At 34.0% G+C, this 16,314-nt stretch overlaps 3 protein-coding genes across 5 annotated transcripts; 1 reads left to right on the top strand and 2 right to left on the bottom strand.

The window, feature by feature from the left end:
* Nucleotides 1-1,632: 1,632 nt before the first annotated feature.
* On the bottom strand, nucleotides 1,633-3,770 carry LOC105772750 (uncharacterized membrane protein At1g75140). Its single transcript, XM_012594178.2, has one exon. The coding sequence runs from the start codon at nucleotides 3,645-3,647 to the stop codon at nucleotides 1,800-1,802; it is 1,848 nt and encodes a 615-aa protein (XP_012449632.1). The 5' UTR covers nucleotides 3,648-3,770; the 3' UTR covers nucleotides 1,633-1,799.
* A 1,760-nt stretch (nucleotides 3,771-5,530) lies between these two features.
* Nucleotides 5,531-8,240, bottom strand: LOC105772751 (outer envelope pore protein 24A, chloroplastic). The gene is made up of 3 exons (XM_012594181.2): nucleotides 7,960-8,240; nucleotides 7,510-7,866; nucleotides 5,531-5,814 (listed from the first exon to the last, which is right to left on the bottom strand). Exons 1-3 carry the CDS (start codon nucleotides 8,155-8,157, stop codon nucleotides 5,734-5,736), a joined length of 636 nt encoding a protein of 211 aa, XP_012449635.1. The 5' UTR covers nucleotides 8,158-8,240; the 3' UTR covers nucleotides 5,531-5,733.
* A 1,455-nt stretch (nucleotides 8,241-9,695) lies between these two features.
* Nucleotides 9,696-15,574, top strand: LOC105772749 (uncharacterized). Of its 3 annotated transcripts, XR_008196653.1 has the most exons (8): nucleotides 9,696-9,832; nucleotides 9,988-10,110; nucleotides 10,921-12,737; nucleotides 12,818-12,893; nucleotides 13,677-14,056; nucleotides 14,340-14,438; nucleotides 14,697-14,999; nucleotides 15,422-15,574. XR_008196653.1 is itself a non-coding variant. In XM_012594176.2 (7 exons), the coding sequence occupies exons 3-7, from the start codon at nucleotides 10,986-10,988 to the stop codon at nucleotides 14,880-14,882; spliced, it is 2,493 nt and encodes an 830-aa protein (XP_012449630.2). In that variant the 5' UTR covers nucleotides 9,696-9,832; nucleotides 9,988-10,110; nucleotides 10,921-10,985; the 3' UTR covers nucleotides 14,883-15,241. The 3 variants fall into 3 exon arrangements, 2 of the variants coding, with proteins under 2 accessions (XP_012449630.2, XP_012449631.2); XM_012594176.2 differs by lacking the exon at nucleotides 15,422-15,574 and having other exon boundaries at nucleotides 14,697-15,241; XM_012594177.2 differs by lacking the exons at nucleotides 9,988-10,110; nucleotides 15,422-15,574 and having other exon boundaries at nucleotides 9,704-9,832; nucleotides 14,697-15,241.
* Nucleotides 15,575-16,314: the final 740 nt, after the last annotated feature.

Raw genomic sequence — 16,314 nt, 5'->3', positions numbered from 1 at the left:
ATGTGCAATCCAAAGCAAAGTATGATTACAATATGATACATTTCAAAAGAGGTTTCTAGTTGGGATTATTGCAAAACTCCAAGATAAATTCTATTTTTAGTCCCTGTATTATGCATAAATTGTAGACTTAGTTTTTATAATTTAATTATTTATAGTACCTTTACTTTTCGAATTTTAAAATTTCGGTCATAACCAGACCAAACGGTAATTGTTAAATTCATTAAGGCATACTATTTTCAAAATTTGATTACCAAACATATTATCACAAGTGTAATGTTATGTCGACTCACTATTACTCATGAGCGCGCTAATAATTGAGTGGCTAATTGCTAATAATTGAGTGACTAATTGTATATTCCCAAAACCATCCAATCACCACAATTCGAGTCAATTTTTAGTTACTCGATTTTATTTTCTTAGCCCTATTGGCTACAACTACAAAATTAACCATATGCATGTTCGGGTACATGTCGGACACATCCGACACTCAGAAGCCAAAACTGAGTAAAAAATGTAACAATGAAAGTCCTTGTTACGAACAGTTTTGTAACCCTATTATTTCTTTCTTTTCATTGATAATTTTTCGATGAGAAAGGAAAATCGACAAGAACACGGGTTCATGGAAAGATTACCTTTGGCACTGAATCGACAATGGATTCGAATTAATGGCTGTAAACCTATACAGTGCACTTGGCCGGATCCTTCTTGGATTGTAAAAGCATGTCAACAAACTCTGCAATAGAACAACGAGCTCGTGTTTATAAGCAACCACAGCTTCCAACATATATATGAATTATGAGACCACAACATATGACATCAAGAAAAAGAAACGGGAAAATCCCAAGATTGATTTAAGAGTCAATCAGATTCACAAGCAGAAGGCACAGGCCTTGAGTTTGCGAATTACCTTGATTCCGGTATTTGAGTCCAAGTCACGAGTGTCGGTATAAAATGAGTGTCAATATAAAGGTAGCCCTACAAGCAGTTAAAACGTAGAATGGATGGTTCCAGCCATTCTCCTATGTCTCTCTCAAAAAGCGAATGGAGTGGTCTTTGGAGTTGTATACTGGGACCTATACAGCCATAAAAGGCAAGAAATTTCCGTATCAATACTCGTAGAAGTATTTGAGCGTGTACAGTATAATCAAAGGGAAACGGTTATCGACTATGAAGCACTAAACAGAGCAATAAAAAGCCATCTTCAAATACAACACATAATAGGCAATGCAAAGACTATCCGGGTTAACCGAGTTAAAGAAAGCATGTGCTCGTACCCATAAGAACGCTCTGCTTTACGAAAACAGCCACTGAAATTACAGTAACACAAATGCCCTTTCGAGTTTCAATAGTGAAGTACAACCTCATTTGATCCATTTGCTCCTAACTGCTGATCAGGGTCATGTATAAGAAGCCTGCAAGAAAAAATGCATTGGTAATGAATAAGTTGGTACGAATAAACTTTTCCCTTAATAAAATACAAGCTAAAAACATATCTTAAGATTCAAATCCGAAAACTGACCTGTTAAACACTTATGAATAGCCGCATGAACTGATCCGAGCTTCCAAAAATCAAATTAAAAGAATTATAAAACCTACTAAAACAAAATCAAAGAATCATCAAGGACAAAATGGTTTTCAAAAGTCTCCTTCAAAAAGGATCGAGCTTAAAATTCTTTCATTTATTATTGTTTTAAGTTATAAAAAAAACTAAAATTACAACATGGCAGGTTCAAATGGCTTCATAATATCTTTATGAACAGCCAAAAGAATCTAAAAGAACCCTTCCTTTTGTAAGAGTTTTAACTTTTGTCATCCGTGGCTTGGGGGTTCACGAATAAACTCTCTCTTCGTTTAGAAAAGCCGGTTGGTTCAAGGGTTGAACCCCTATAATTTAGTTCCGGAGCAGCTCGATAATTTGGATCAACGGGAGCAGGTCTAGAGATTGGATCAGCAGAATTCGGCCTGAAAGAAGTGGTAGTAGCTCCACTTGGATACCGAGAAGGAGATGCATAGCGTCGACCTCGAAGACCGCTGCTTCTTAAGTCAACCATATCGGAACTTCGTGAAGAAGAATCTATAAATGGCCTCTCACCAGTGTTAGATCCTAATGGGGCACTATTTGTAGCTGATGAGGAGCTAAAAGGATCATCGGTTCCCCATGAAGTGAATGCCTCTTTCTTCTTTGCAAAGAATTGCCATGCCCCGAATAAGAAAAGTATGAAAAACAACACCGGGCTGGTCCATAGCATTGTATTAGATTCCCCTTTAAGAACCGGAAGGTTAGACCGATACATCCCCACATACTCGCCTCCAAGTCCAAGAACAATTAGTGATTCACGATCACTGGCTATTACGGGCATCACTTGTACTCTCTCTTTATTTGTATCCATCACTTGGTAAGTTAAAAACGATGACTTGATCTCATCCAAAGAGGCAGAAAAAAGAAGCCGTGGCACACCGGCTCGAACGTAATGCGGGGTAGAAACGTTAAACACAAAAACCTTTTCAGTATTGACAATAATCAAGTATCCTTTAATAGCTTGAAATGCAAGAGGCTCGTTTATTTCCAATTTTTTCTTGGACCTAACCCGGCACTTAAAGTTCATAATATCACCCAACAACAGAACATGAATCAAATCACCATCGGATGTAAAACCGTAAGCTTTAGACCGTTCTGTTGCATCAAAAACATAATTCCGAGCAAGAGAATGATTCAACCCTTCACATTCTGATTCCTTAATTCTCATATTCCGTAAATCCAATGACCCAGCACCTGTCTCTGTTAAAAACAAAAGCCTTTGCTTTAAGAACACAAGTGGCCTACTTCTTGGCATGGCGGAACCATAAAGCGTTCCTTCTTCTCTAAAAACTTGGATTTTCCCACTAAGATCGGTACACAAAATATACCTCATTCTCCCAACATGATGAACTTCCAATGTAGTTATCGGTAACCGGTTTCCTTCCACAAATTTACCAACCGTTTCCATTACAAGTGAACTCAACTCTTCTCCATTCAATCTCTCATAAACCTTATGCATCAAAATCGCACCATTTCGATGCCCCGTAACAACAAAACTCTCATTCTTATAAACAGACATATATGAAACCATCGCTACAACCGGCGATTCACATTCGGTATAAAACTCGACAACAACATCCCCATTCCTTAAAAACACATAAACCCTTCCTCTTTCATCTCCAACACCAACATACTTACTAAATCCCTCATAATCACGAAACGGCAAGATGTTAATACACGTCACGGCGGACCCTAATTTCAAAGCCGACATAAACCGAAACCTCTCAGACCAAAACGGACTGTATTTCGTAACCGAAACACCCTTCTTTTTTTCCTCATCTCCTTGATTTTTCATCCTACCATCATATTTTATTAAACTAATTTCATCTTTAATTCCAACCCCATCATCAATTTTTGAAGATTCCTTTAAAACCTTCGTTTCTAATCTAGAAACTACTTCACTAAGATTCTTCACCAATTCTTCAAGTTTGTGCAATAAAACTTCATGGGGATCATTAAATTCGTGCTTAGAGTTTGCTAAAACAGTGGGAAAAGGTGTAGAAATGAAAATGAAATGACAAATGAGGAAGAAGAAAAGAAAGAACCTGGATTTGTGGGGATTTGCCATTGGAAAGGAACAAAATATTGATTGAAGGTAGTGTTGATTCAATGATTCTAGATAAACCCAGATCTTAAGTGTGTGTGTTTTTGGATATAATGATAATTTTATTGTTAAATTTGATGTGGGGAAACTGTTAGTAAGCAACTTTTTGACTTGGGTTTTTTAATGGTTTTAGACATTATGAGACAGTTTGTAGGGCTGTGTAAAATTCGGGTAAAATCGAAAATATTCGGTTAATTCATCGAATTTGGTTAATTGGTTGGTTAATCGATTAATTTTTTTTAATTTTTCAGTTAACCGAATTTTTTTGGTTTAACCGAAAAAATTAATAAATAAAATTATAATATATAAATAGGTCTACTATTCACTTAAGCCCAATCTAAATCCAAGTATCCAACCCAACCTAATTACCCAACTCAACCTAATCATAAAAATCATAAATAATTTAATAAATAAAATAAAATTCTAAAACTAAAACTAAAGTCTAAAAGTCTAAACAAATAATTTAATAAATAAAAATAAAATTCAAAGACTTATGTAATATTTTTAATTATGTAGTGATTCAATTCAGTTAATTTGGGTAATTCGGTTTATTTTAACCAAAAATAAAAAACATATAATTTTGATTAATTCATTTAATCGACAAAATTAACCAAAAATTTCAGTTCGGTTAATTTTTTAAAAATTTTCAATTTAATTAACAGTTAAAAATTTTAAAAAGCTAATTAATTCGATTAATATTATTTCGGTCTGAACACCCTCTAGAAGTTAAGGCAAGGAATTTGGAGATAAAAGATCACGGTTTTTTGGTAATAAAAAATCTTTTGAGGATTTTGAAAAAAAAAACAATCTTTTGATGATAATGATTCAGTCAGATCAACTTAGTTGTTATTTTCCTGTGATCCAATCGGATCATGCCATGCAGATTAAAGAAACTGTAGTACTATTTTTTGACCTTGACTTTATCCGTTTATTTATGATTTTAGTGATGTAATAAATCAATTGAATTGAGTAAACATAAAATAAAATAGTGTTTGAACTGAATTTAAGGTCTTATTATTGTTTATTGTTATTTTTATTTTTTCTTATTTTATTTATTTATTTTATTCCATTCTTTAATGGCTTAGTTAGCTATTTAAGAGTGATTTTGGATTCACTATACTCATGAGCAGTAAAATCATTTACTTCACAGTTATAGTAACTAATTTTATCATTACCGTTATTTTTAATCTAACCGAAAATAAACGTATCGTTATCTAAAAATACCCTAAGTATGTTGGATACAAAGGATTGATCCACTAAGACAGGACAAAAAATTGAGGGCAAGACGAAATTGTCAATATTGCATTGATAGATACCTCGTTTTCTATTTCGTTTTACCATTTTAAATTTATTAATATTTTTTAAAATATATATATAATATATAAATTTACAAATATCAAATGAATGATATTAAATAAATTTTAAATATAAAATATGCATACACAAACTATTTTACATGAACCAGTCAATACATAATGCCTTAGCCAATGCAAACGAACTGGACAGAACAAGCCGATGCAATCGATACAGACCAAAAACTTAACTGAGACAGAAAAGAGAGTTAATTACACCAGTATATTATTGAAACTGTGTGCACTTTCGGTTAGAATTGGTGCAAAACCAATTACATTGGGGCAAGTGTTACAACTCGGGGCCATTAAAGTGATGACATGGATTTATTATTATTCAATCATGTCCAACCAATAATTAATTTACATGTTAATGCTATTACGAAAAAACAATGTTGTAATTTTATTAACAACTATCAATTCTATCAATTTGAAGTTTGAACCTATTAATAATATTATAATATATAAAAATAGACCAAATTATATCAAACAACATAGTAGAGGGACTAAAACCATAATTCTGATATTCATAATTTAACGAATGGATAGTGCAGCTGGTATGGTACAACCAACAACAGAGCTATCATTAGCCCATTACAGATGGTAATTTTTAGGAGCAAAACTATGTAATGGACCTATGTGGGAGAAGCAGCTAACAAGACCCTGTTTTTATCCAAATGTAAAGTAACCGAAATAACAAATCAAATTTCCAAATCCCAACTACTCTCAGCAATAATTTTAGGGTTCTTAGACTCTTCAGCCAGGTTCATGTATGCTGAAATCTGGAAAAAAATGAAAAATGATTCATGGTTAGAAATCATCTCTGGCAAGGGATAAATACCTTAGGTCATGCTGTTACATGACTAACTATTAAGTAAACACTGCAGAAGATTTTGGAATTAAGTTTTGGTCTGTGGGGGAGGGGGTAATTAAAATTTTCAAAAATTCTAGAGGCTTAATGAAAATTTCCAAAAACATTTGGGGCTTAATTAAAATTTTTGGAGCTTAATAAAAATTTTCAAATAGCAACAACAATTGCAATTAGACTTGTCCATGCAGCCACTCTTAAAATGTGATATCTAATATGTTTAAGGTTAAAATATCAGCAACACCAGCAAGTAGACTACTTGATTCTAACTTGAACTCGAAAATCCGACCCGATCAATCCAAACACAAATCAAACCAACCAGATTTGACCATATAAAGTCAACAATCTGAACCAAACTGACCAGTTCCAAAACAAACTTAAACTTGAAATGACTCGAACAAATAACTCTTATGCACCGACTCCATAATGTTCTGGACCGAAAAATATGAATTTACTCGATCCAAAACTAATCCGACAAACCAATTGACAGTTCTACCTGTAAGCTTGAGATCCCTATATGGATGTAGCCTCCCTTTAACCAAAAAACCTCAGCAGTCATCATGTCAACAAATTGTATTGAGTCACCCAAAGTCAAAACTTAATTTCTAACCTACATACGATAATTAAATGTAATAGAAATGCAAAAAGGGGGAGAGAGAGAGAGATGCATGGTATCCCAGCATTTTTCATGAGATTCAGTGCCTTAAAAGCAACATGACCTAAATTCATTTTTGGTATTGTTATTTACTTGGTTGAAACTAATAAGCAACACTGGCATTTTTTTTCATTCCCCAAATTCTGGACCACTAGTTACAAACCTTGCCATAAACAAATTCAAAAAACAAGCAAATACCCATAGACACCATAAGCAAAATGATCAAAGCAATCCACAGCCTTGTTTGCTTCACATGCTTTTCTCAACATTTCAAGCAAACAATCCAGTAGTGAGTTAAATGAGTAGTTGACCACATTCTACCTCTCTTCAAACAACAGAAGACAGAATCAAGAAAACAATGGAGTCTCTAGGGATTTCGGAATATAAAGAAACAGCATTTATCTACTAATGTTTTTCCTTGGCACCACACTAAGCAGCCATGTTTAGAAAAACACCATTTTTGCTGAAAAATGTCTTCTCAAACCCCAAATTCACATTTCTTATGATTAATATTACTTCAGTTTTCACTCTTGCACTCAATTTCTTCAACAACCCATCCTCATTAGACTCCTCAATCTGGTTTGAATTCAGGCCTTTTCGGGTTTGGGACATTCAGGTTTTATGGTCAGGTCATTTCGGATCATTATCACTTCAAGTCAGATTATTTTGGGTTACTAGTTCAGTCATTTCAAGTTTGTGTCATTCCCAATTCTGGTTGAACCTGATCGGTTTGTTGAACTTTTAGGATTAAACCAGATTGAATTGGATTTAAACTCATATTGATCGGATCAGATGTCCGGGATAGGGCATAATTAGCAGGTCTAATCCTCAAAACTCATTTCCTCAAACCACATCAGTCACTGTGAAACTCTTCTAAGTTCTCTAATCTACACTAACACTATACCATGCAATGGAAAGTAAACAAAAAACCAATACCAAAAAAAAAAAAAAAACCTTGAAAGTCCCATTGAACTTGGAATTTCTCGACCATTCCAAAGCCAAATCGCTGTTCGAAGTCTGATACGTTGCCTTAAAAACGTCGTCGTATACCCTCCTCGAAATCGCGAAATCCCACGCCATTTTCCCCCAATCATAGCATTGCTCGAAGGTGGTATCCCCACCGTGCACGTAACTGTACTTCAACTTACAGTTCCTAGTACCAAGCACGTAATTAGCCGACACCGTGTTAGCCGAATCGAACATAAACGCCCCCTCCACTGCCGTCCGGTTATCCCCTCTGCTGTGACTGTAAGTGAGCTTCAACGGCATCTCCGCAACCCTAACTGTGTTCATAAACTGAAACCGAAAATCCTAACCCAAGAAAAAAACGTAATTAGCAAGTCAAGTGATTCTTTGAAGGTGTAGTCAAAGGGAAAACTGCTGTTTAAGATTAAGCAAGCTTGCCTTTTTGGGGACGTCATAGTCGACGATGAAAAAACCGGGTTTTTCAACGGCTAAAGTCAAGCCGTTGAGGCTAGGACCGTCGACGAAAGTGGCGTCACTCATGGAAGCGCGTAGCTTAACATCGCCGGCGTTGACGACCAATGTAGCGCCGGCGGTGTTCTTTTCATTGGCGTACCTTCCTTTCAAAGACGCTTTCATTTTTTTGTTCTTTAAGGTAACAAGGAACTGTGAGGCACTGAAGGAGAAGGTGAAAATGTCGAGGGCTTCTCGTTTTGTAATTGTTACAGCTTTAAGGCTCTGGTTTTCAATGTAATTTTAAATTTATTTAGGGCTAATTCCATTCAAAATTTTAAATTATTTAAAGCGAATTATCTAATGCAAGCTAGTTGGCTAGTTTAAAATTTGAGATGGATCGAATAAATGGAAATTAGGCTCCGAAATAGACTAAAATAAATATATATAGGAAACTTATCAAAATAGTCATTTTATTTTTCTCAGGTTACATTTTAGTCATTTATGTTTGAAATGTTACATTTTGATTACTTACGTTAACTTGTTGTAACATTTTAATCATTGAGCCGTTAATTACCGTTAATGGTGTAATATTAAACAGACATGACATTTTAAATCATCATTTCAAATAAAAATTTAAGTTAAATTATACAATTGGTGCCCTTTTTTTCAAATTGAATTTTAGTAGTCTACGAGCACAAAAATGTCTTGCTTATACTTATACATATACAAAGGTTAGGTTTCTCACCCAAACTCAGAAACCTATATAATATTTTAAAATTTTGGATAAAAATATTAAACTTAAAAATGAATTAAAAAATTAGTTTTATTTAGAATATAGATCGATATCAATATTCAAGACCTAGTTCATTTTCGGATATGTCAAAATTTCCTCCTTTCTTTCTTTATTTATGTAATTAGTATCACATAATAATTACAATATATAAGGATAATATAATTTTTGGTCCCTGAACTTGATAATTATGTTTACATTGGTACCTGTACTTTGTATTATCCACTTTGGTCCTTAAACTTGCAACTAGATCCATTTTGGTTTATGTACTTAGATTTTGTTAAAAATTGATGGTGTGAAATTGATTGGTATAATGGTCTGAGCAAAGGGGTTGAACCGATTAACTCAAAAACTGTTTGAAATTGGTAAAAATTGAAAACCAGGACAAAAATATTCAGTTGAATTAGTTTAATATATATATTATATTTTTAATTAATTAATTAATTAATTATTATTAGTCTGGCTATCGAACTAGTTAAACTAGTCGAATAGTTAAACTAGTCGAATCGAGAACCGGTATTCTGACTTATTCAATCACCTATCCAGTTATTAAAAGACTAAATGTGACACATCTTAAAAATTATATAATTTTTTAAAAATTTCAAGTGATGATGTGACATAATCTCAGATTGCCACATTATCAAACTTTTAGATTTTTCATGTTGAAGTACCAAATTGGACCCAATTGTCAAGTTAAAGTGCTAAAGTGCACAAAAAAATGTATAGGTAACCAAAGTGAACCTAATTAACAAGTTCAGGGGCAAAAATTATATTATCCCAAGTATATAATATTACACGCGCCTCGTAACCACGCGCACTCTTTTTTCCGCTAATTTTTTTTCACTAAAAGAGACCCAATTCAAGGCTTTTACCGCTCATACATTTTCCCGCCACAAACAATTTGGCGGGAGATCATAACTCCCCCCCTCCCCCCAAATTCTTTAACCAGCCAGCCCCTAAATCCCTAACATTTGTTACTCACTCCATCTATAACGAAGCTGCAATTCAACGAGCTCCTCTCCCCCTTCTCGTTTTCTCCCCTTAGGAAAAAGAAGTCTTCAATCTCAGGTGAGTGTATGCACGTTTTTTTTTCTACAACAAGTTTCAGTTGTTTTTGAGTGTCTAGATTTGAAAAATATTAGGTAGATCTGGAGCTTTCGGATATTATATTTTGTTAATTTTTTTATTTGTTTTCTTTACACATTTGTTTTGAAACGTTCTAGATCTGATTCAGCATTGGAATATCAATATCAGTGGTCCAGGACTGTAAGCTGTAACTTAATTAGGTTACCGGTTGTAGTTCTTCCTATAGTGTTTCCGTTTTGCAGACATTGCATTTGAAAAAGGTAAAGCGTTGTTGTTGTTGTTTTGATACTATTAGCTCACGCATCGCTTAGTTCCATGAATTTTGCGTTCTTGCCAATGGAATCGCAGTTTTTCTCTTTGGAATGTCGATTTTTTTTCGAAATTAACGACAGCATAGATCTGGAACTTTCAGATCTTACCCCTTTTTTTTGTAATTTTTTAATTTTGTTCTTGACGTATCTGTTTTCAGACATTCTAAATCGGTTCCAGCATTGGTAAATTTTATATCAGTGAGCCAAGAGAGTAATCATTTAGTGTTCTCTTTTTAACAAATAATTTGCATTTGAAAAGGGTAACGCGGTTGTTTTTGTATTATTAGCTCACTCATCGTTTAATCCCATGAATTTGCGGTCTTACAGATGGAATTAACAGTTCTCCATTGCAACTGCACGTTTTTGTTTTTCTTTGGATCTTCGATGTTTTCAAAATTAAAGCTAGCATCGTGCTTATATACATGTTATGTTTTGTTTTGTCTGTGGTGACATTGTTCTGCTTGAACATTGTATTCTAAGGTTACCTTAGCTTTCGAAAGTTGTTTGAGAGGGTTCATTGAAAGTAAACCATTTCATACACAAATTTGACTTTTTAGTGCCAATTTTCAGTTTATTGCCATTAATTTGCCTTTTATTTTTCTAGTCGGGGTAAGATTGGAGAAAGGGGATTTCAATTTCATCTAGAAAAAGTTAGACTTGCAATTTTAATCCTTGCTGATGCTTGGCTAGTTATTTTGAAATTAGTGCTTTGGTTAATCACAAGTAAGTTTATTAAAAAATGAAAATTCTGTGTTGCAGGCAAGCATTCAAGCCTAAATTTGAATGATAGAGGCTAGAGTCAGAAACAGCAACAATACTATCTGATGGAGTTAAGGAGCTTGACCCATTTTCACTTTATCAATGCCATTAAAGGTGGTTCTGTGGCAAAGTTCATGAATGTGGATTTTCGTGGACGACCAGCACTCAAATTTAAGGAAATCAAGGAAGTATACAATTTAAGAGACACCGAAAATCATGATCAAGTTCCAACAGTTCATCTACGTGATGATTTAGAGAGCTCGCCAACCGAATGTAATGGGGTTGAGGTAGAGACCACAGCCTTCTCTTTGGTGAGAGGAGTAAAAATCAAAAGCGAACCTGAAGATTGTGATTTGAATTGGAGTAACAATGGTGATGAAAGAATTGGCGACTTGCATGATCTTAGCTTTGTCAATATGACGTTGAGACAGCTTAAGAAGAGCTGTAAATCAAAGAAAAGAAAATGCTCGAACTTTGTTGGTTTAAATAAAGAAACCATGAAAACTTGCTCTAGTGTGGAACATGAGTTGCCGAACTTTTTGCCCGAGGATGATGGATATGATCTTGAAGAGCCTCTTATTAGTTTGAAATCCAAACTATCCAAGAATATGAAGAAGAGGAAGAGAAAGTCTTCAGGGAAGAGCGTCTCTGTTTCATCTCCAAATGGGGTTTCGCTTGCACCTGTCAAAGTTGAGGTTCCTGAGCCATGTTACTCAAAATGTGGAACCATGTTCGGTGTTACATCTGTTCCAAGGTTTAGTCACAGTAAGCAAGTGGATTCTACTGTTACTGTATCTAATGATGTTCCTGAAACTGCTAATGTATATAGTTCAGAGACTAAGGTGCCTTATCCTACAAAAGAACCTCAATACGATTCGCTTAATGAAGTGTCCTATGAATACAGGGGAAATTTAGAGTCAGAATATGATGTGGGGATTTCTAATTGGGATATTGTAAAGGTAGACAGTCCAGAAACAGTAAGTTATGAGTACTCTGACCTGTCAGAATTTAGAAAGGATGATTATATTTCCCGTCCTCTTTCTTATGATGTCCCCGTAGAATTAATGTCTCCAACAAAGGATTATAATGGTTATAGTTTGATTCGAGTTCCAGAGATAGCCATTCCTTGTGGTCTAGGAGGAGGTAGTACATTGTTTCCCGTAGAAGAACCTGTACGCAGTGTTTCGAATGGGGTGTCTTGTGAATATATTGATGTTATTCCTCAATCTGGTGCCAGTTCTTCCGGTTGGGAGATTGTTAAGGTAGACAGTCCAGAAATTATCAGTTACCAATGTTCAGGCTCGCAAGTATTTGGACAAGAAAGTTATACGGTCTATGCTTTACCTAATGATATTTCCCCAGAGTCAATGCCTCCAACCAAGGGTTGTTCTCCTGATTTGGATGATAGCTCTATAAATAATTCTGCTGACCACCAGACGGCTTGTCAAACCAGCAGTAATGACAGAACTGAAGTACCTGAGACAGACAATGATGATAGCCTCCAATGCTTGGAAAATATCAATGAAGGTAGTACATGCTCCCATGAGAGCAGAACTGCACATGGTTGGCCTTTAAACAGTGCCATCAGTCCTTCCAGCGACGATGGGTTGCATCGGAGTTCGTCATGCCTGAATCTCACAAGACATTCAGTCCCTGTCTTTGGCGCTTCTTCTTCAGCAGGGAAGCAATCCCAGTTGCCTGCCTCCATGGCAACTAATGACGATGCTTCGGATAAGCCTATGACATCACCAGGAGGTCCAGATTATGATCAAAGGAATCAGCAACATCATCCGGAAAGGCTTCTTTCATATAGAAAGGTGTGCAAAACGTGTGTTTAAGTAACTCTACCATATTCTGTTGAAGCTTTTTTTTTCTAACTAAATGCTTTGACTTTCAGGCCATTTCTCCAACCTCCCAAGAACGGCTTTGTCGGGCTATGGAGTTAACTGGGTTGGATGAAGATGAGCGTCAACGTAAGTACGCAAAAATTTGTTACTAGATTGGGATCTTGACTTTTATGCACTGTCTTTTAAAGTGGTTTTCAAAATATTGAAACTCCTAATATTAATTGATTGCTTCATCATAATTTATTGAACAAATAAGTGGTAGCCATATATATATATATATATCAGAAATATATATATTTTATTCTGATACAATATTAGGGTTGGGGGTAGGGTCATATGGTTTGAACTTGTGTCGAACTAGTGTCTGACAAGAGTTGAGTTTTAATCATGTCTTCATACAAGTCAAGATAGCCATATGTTTTTATAGTCAACACTGAGTTAGGAAATTTGGGTTAATATTTGATGGACTAATAATGTATGATTTCAATATTTGGAAATCAGGGTTAATTTTATTTTTCTGATGATGTGTTATCATCAAGTTTATTGATTGTGCATAGAACAATACACAGTCAATTAATCAAATATAAATCCTATTATTTATTTTCATTAATGGTTTATTCAATTAACTTGTAAGCATTTGGAGCAAAAGAAGTAAACAGTGGCCAATGTGAAAAAAAAGAAAGAGTTCATAATATGTCCAATTAATTGTTTCCATATAGTTTATTTTTATTCGCAAACATCTAATATCTCTTGCCTCTAAAATTACAGAAGATCTCAGAACTCACGAAACTTTTAAATTTAAGTATTTCATGATCTGCATAATTGGATTTTTTTTCCCATTCAAACTAGGTTTGTCCTTATTGCATTCCATATCTGCTTGATATTGATTGGTTTTTATGATAATATCAGAATGTAGAGGGAAATTATACTTTGGGAAGCAGACCAATCATAGGATGTTAAAAGCTCATGGCCTTGACCAGTTAGGGAGAGATGGAGCCACTATCAAGCCAAAACCATTTATGAGAAGTGCAAAACAAGATAAGAAAGGATCCCCCCCTAAGGGCATTCTCAAGGTTCATCCATCTCGTACGGCACCACATGTTAGCAGTGCATGCACCACTCTCCAACGTTGTTCGCAAAGTGCCATTGCATTCACGCAGAGACAAATGCGCGATATTGAATCTTTAGCAACTAAACTCACAACTGAGTTGAAGTCCATGAAAGATATTGTGCTGGGGCAATTGCAGCCTGAGTTGGATACCACTGCAGCCACAGAAAATGCTGATGAGGTGTGTTGATGCACAACCTTGGTTATTTAATGAACACATAATGACCTATACATATATTACCTTTAAAAGTTTAAGTCTGATATTCTTTATACAATTCCAACTACTACCTATAAGGTCCTTGAGCTTTTAAATCGGAAGATAATATGTATTTAAGCACATTTGAACTTACATTCTCTTACATGTTGCAACAACGATGTTAATTAAGTTAAAGTTTAATTGGTATTCATATATTTGGTTAGATGCATGATGTTTACATATCTAACTTCGTTTTACGCTATGACAGGTCAGGATAGCTGTTGAAAGTGCAACAAAAGCTGAAGAAACTGTAAGAAAATGGCTTTCAATGATGGCAAGAGATTGCAACCGTTTCTGTAAAATTATGGTATATTTCTCTTTTCTTCGTGATAGAAAGAAACCCGAATTGTTGGTTGAACTAGTTGGATTTCCGGTTCGAACATGTATAAAATTTTAATTTTAATTTTAATTTATTTTTGAAAACAAAACTAATAGAAAATTGGAAATCGGAAATCATGTTTAATCAGTTCAATCACTGGTTCAGTTTTGAAAACCTTAAGCAATGCTAGGTATAGCTTACTAGTTTTGCTGATTCCTTCAATGGTTGGATACTTGAATTTTGTAGAAACTAACCGAGGATTCCGACACTGCTGCTTCCGAACGTGTAATCCAAAAAGAAAGGAAGATCACCTTTGCTGATGAGGCCGGTGGAAAGCTTTGCCATATCAAGGTTTTTAAGGATGATATGGACAGCAGCAACACAGCTTCTTTACTACAATGTGGCACTGTAGAAACAGAGATATCTGGTTGAATTTGATTTTAGGGCATCTCTTACGTTTTTGCAGTGACCCCTTGTGTTGTTACATACCAAGTTGATTCAACCAGAATATGCGGCAAATAAAGACACCACGCCATTGACTCCATTGAGGTTAGTTTTTATTGCATATATATATATGCATGAGTTGAGGGGTACTTAAATTTATGAGATGTTCTGCTGCTATTTGTTTGTTTTGTTCATATTTGGATGAATGTAATAATGTTTAATTATGTTGAATGGAATCATTAGTGAAATGATCAATTAATTTGGATTTCGATCTTCAGAAAACTCTTTATCCTTTACTCTTATTGGAAAAAATATATTATTTATACATGCATGGTAGGTTATTAATATACTAAGGTGATATTGGTTTGGTTGGATATTTTGGATTTTTAAAATTATTATTATAATTCGGTTCAAGTTTGATTTTCAGTTTTTTTATATTAATTTTTGGTTTTAGGTTTTTTTTTAAGAAAAAAAGTAGCAAATTATAGAACAGTAATTACATCAACATTGTCTTATAAATTATTCAGGAAATATCAATTTGTTGAGGAGAAGCAAACTCATGAAGACCCAATTGGTAGTCAAACATCATACCAACCAAGGGATTAGCCGCTTTGTTAGATTCTCCGTAAATATGCTCGATACAAATCACCCAGGCTCGAGCGCAAAATTCTTTTATTCTACATATTAGTTTCAAAATAACACAAATATTATTTAACAAAAATTTTTCATAATAAGATTTATTTTGATAAAATGAAATTTATTTTATAAATTTAATATTGTTTAACAAAATTTCAAGATATTTTTATAAATATTTTTAAAAATTAAATTATTTTTATTATTTTAAATATAAAATATTTATTTTATATCTTAAAAGTTAAATTTTCATTCAAACGGATCTAAATCAAACTTTTTTCTTAAAATCTTGAAATTGTGTTACTCTCAATGTAATGGCACTTAAAAGAAGAACGCTTATCAAACATGATATGCTCTATCAGATAGCAAACAATATTTGAATAATTTGATTACATCTTTTATCCTAATTCAAATGATAATCCACTAATTATTGCGTCTCGAATTATAACAAAAGAAATTAAGTGTCATTAAATTTAAAAATACAAAAGCTAAGGGTTAATTACATCTAATGTCCTCAAGCAATGGTTTAAATTTTAAGTTGGTCCCTAAGTTTCAAAAACTTAATTGAGTTATCAAAGCATTAATATTGTATTATAGTATTTTTGTCCGCTTAGCCATTAGTTTAAACTGTATTTCTTAACTAAAATTTCATGTGGGACGTATTTAAAATATATTGACCATTTTTAACATGTGTACTCATTACATGAATATTGCTTCAATTTTAATCACATCATATTCAAGCATATACATATAAAATTCATTCAACAAAAAGCTAGTACAAAGATCG

The sequence above is a fragment of the Gossypium raimondii genome, chromosome 6 (genome assembly GCF_025698545.1).
Source record: "Gossypium raimondii isolate GPD5lz chromosome 6, ASM2569854v1, whole genome shotgun sequence".
Classification (NCBI taxonomy): domain Eukaryota; kingdom Viridiplantae; phylum Streptophyta; class Magnoliopsida; order Malvales; family Malvaceae; genus Gossypium; species Gossypium raimondii.
The sequence above is the reverse complement of the archived record's forward strand: the minus strand, read 5'-3'. Positions and strand labels throughout refer to the sequence as shown.